The following is a 1,576-nucleotide window of genomic DNA, read 5'->3' on the forward strand; positions in this document are numbered from 1 at the left end:
ACTCTTCCTGGTACTCTGAGTCTTGGGTACGAAGTTTAGAAAGATATTATTTAAAAGTCAACAATGATATTATCTTGTGGATGGAAAAAAAATTTTAGACCTGATTTTTCAATAAACAAACACAATATTTTTTTTCTTGATACATTAATAATGTGACATGAATTTCTAATTACAAGTAGCTGTGGAGACACAGAGGCAGTCTCCTGGATTGCTGGCTATGTCTGCAAAGAGAAGGCCACTATCATCTCCAAGTCCAAGGGTCCTTTATTAAGCTGCAACCAGAAGAACTACTTATCTGGTTAGCAGTAAAAACAAGGATAGGATCTTAAACTGCTCTTTTCCTTGCATCTACTTGGGCATCTTGAGAGCTATTTATTTTGAGAAAATATTTTCCATACTGTCCAGCAGGACTCTCTTGGCTAGTCTGGTCAAAGTAACATCCTCAAATAATTACTGATATAATTTTCTTGCCACAAATGTACATCAGTTCAGAAAAAAAGTATGAACATATCCCTGTTCCATTAGAAATTCTAATTTTTATGACAAAGTTGAAGTATCACATGGGTGAGCCAGGGAACACCTGCACCCTGCTGATTTGCATATCTCTTGCTGAGAAACCACAAAATGTTCAGAGTTCTATTTAAAGCCTGATACCTGTTTAGCTTGAGGCCGAGCTCAAAAAACACAATGGATTTTCAGGCTCAAATTCTCCCCTTTCTACTGCTCTGTGTCACAGGTAAGAAAAAAGGAAACTCAAAACTGAGCCTCTTTTTGAGTAGAAATTGAGATTAAAGCAAGTTTGTGGTTGCTGTTCCTGTGTGCTATTTGATGTGACATCCCTTTCGCTCTGCATGTACTAACTCTTATCATCTCTTTTCATCTCTCCTCCATGACCATAGTGTCCAATGGACAAATTGTGCTCACCCAGACTCCAGCATCCCTGGCTGCTTCTCCAGGGGAGAAGGTCACCATCACCTGCATAGTCAGGTCCAGTGTAAGCATTAACTATTTGCACTGGTACCAACAAAAGGCAGGAGCCTCTCCCAAGCTCCTAATTTATGAAAAATCAGAGCTGGCCTCGGGAGTCCCAGCTCGCTTCAGTGGGAGTGGGTCAGGGACTTCTTTCTCTCTCACAATCAGCAACGTGGAGGCTGAAGATGTTGCAACCTATTACTGTCAGCAGTATAGCAGTTATCCACCCACAGTGATGCAGACCACAACAAAAACCCCATTCGCTCCTCAGGGCCCAGTTGCTTCTTGCTCAGGGTCTATGACAGAAACTCCTGATTGTCTTCTGCTGGGGCCAAGGGTGTATGGCTTCCTACAAATTGAAGCAATACGTAGGGATGTGAAAGATGCGATGAGGTGAACAAGGAGGCTCCTTTGTGTACCCGTTTCTCCAGAGAAGCCTCGGAGGCTATGACACAGATTTCCTGAATGGGACTCTTTTTCCTCAGGCTAAGATATTGAACTGTGGAACAAATACCCAGGGCTTGGGGAAACCCTGCTCCCAAGATCTTCTCTATTTCATGAGGAGTAATGATGGAAAACTAACAGGCCTGTCCCAGAAATGAGT

At 42.4% G+C, this 1,576-nt stretch overlaps 1 gene segment (V, D, J or C); it reads left to right on the forward strand.

The window, feature by feature from the left end:
• The first annotated feature begins 669 nt into the window (after nt 1–669).
• On the forward strand, nt 670–1,369 carry LOC101788859 (Ig kappa chain V-IV region S107B-like). The segment is given in 2 exon segments: nt 670–736; nt 900–1,369. Coding segments are annotated over 2 exon segments (519 nt in total).
• The last annotated feature ends 207 nt before the right edge of the window (nt 1,370–1,576 follow it).

This window comes from Cavia porcellus, unplaced genomic scaffold (genome assembly GCF_034190915.1).
Source record: "Cavia porcellus strain 051 isolate PalLab524CR breed Dunkin Hartley unplaced genomic scaffold, mCavPor4.1 scaffold_18, whole genome shotgun sequence".
Lineage (NCBI taxonomy): Eukaryota > Metazoa > Chordata > Mammalia > Rodentia > Caviidae > Cavia > Cavia porcellus.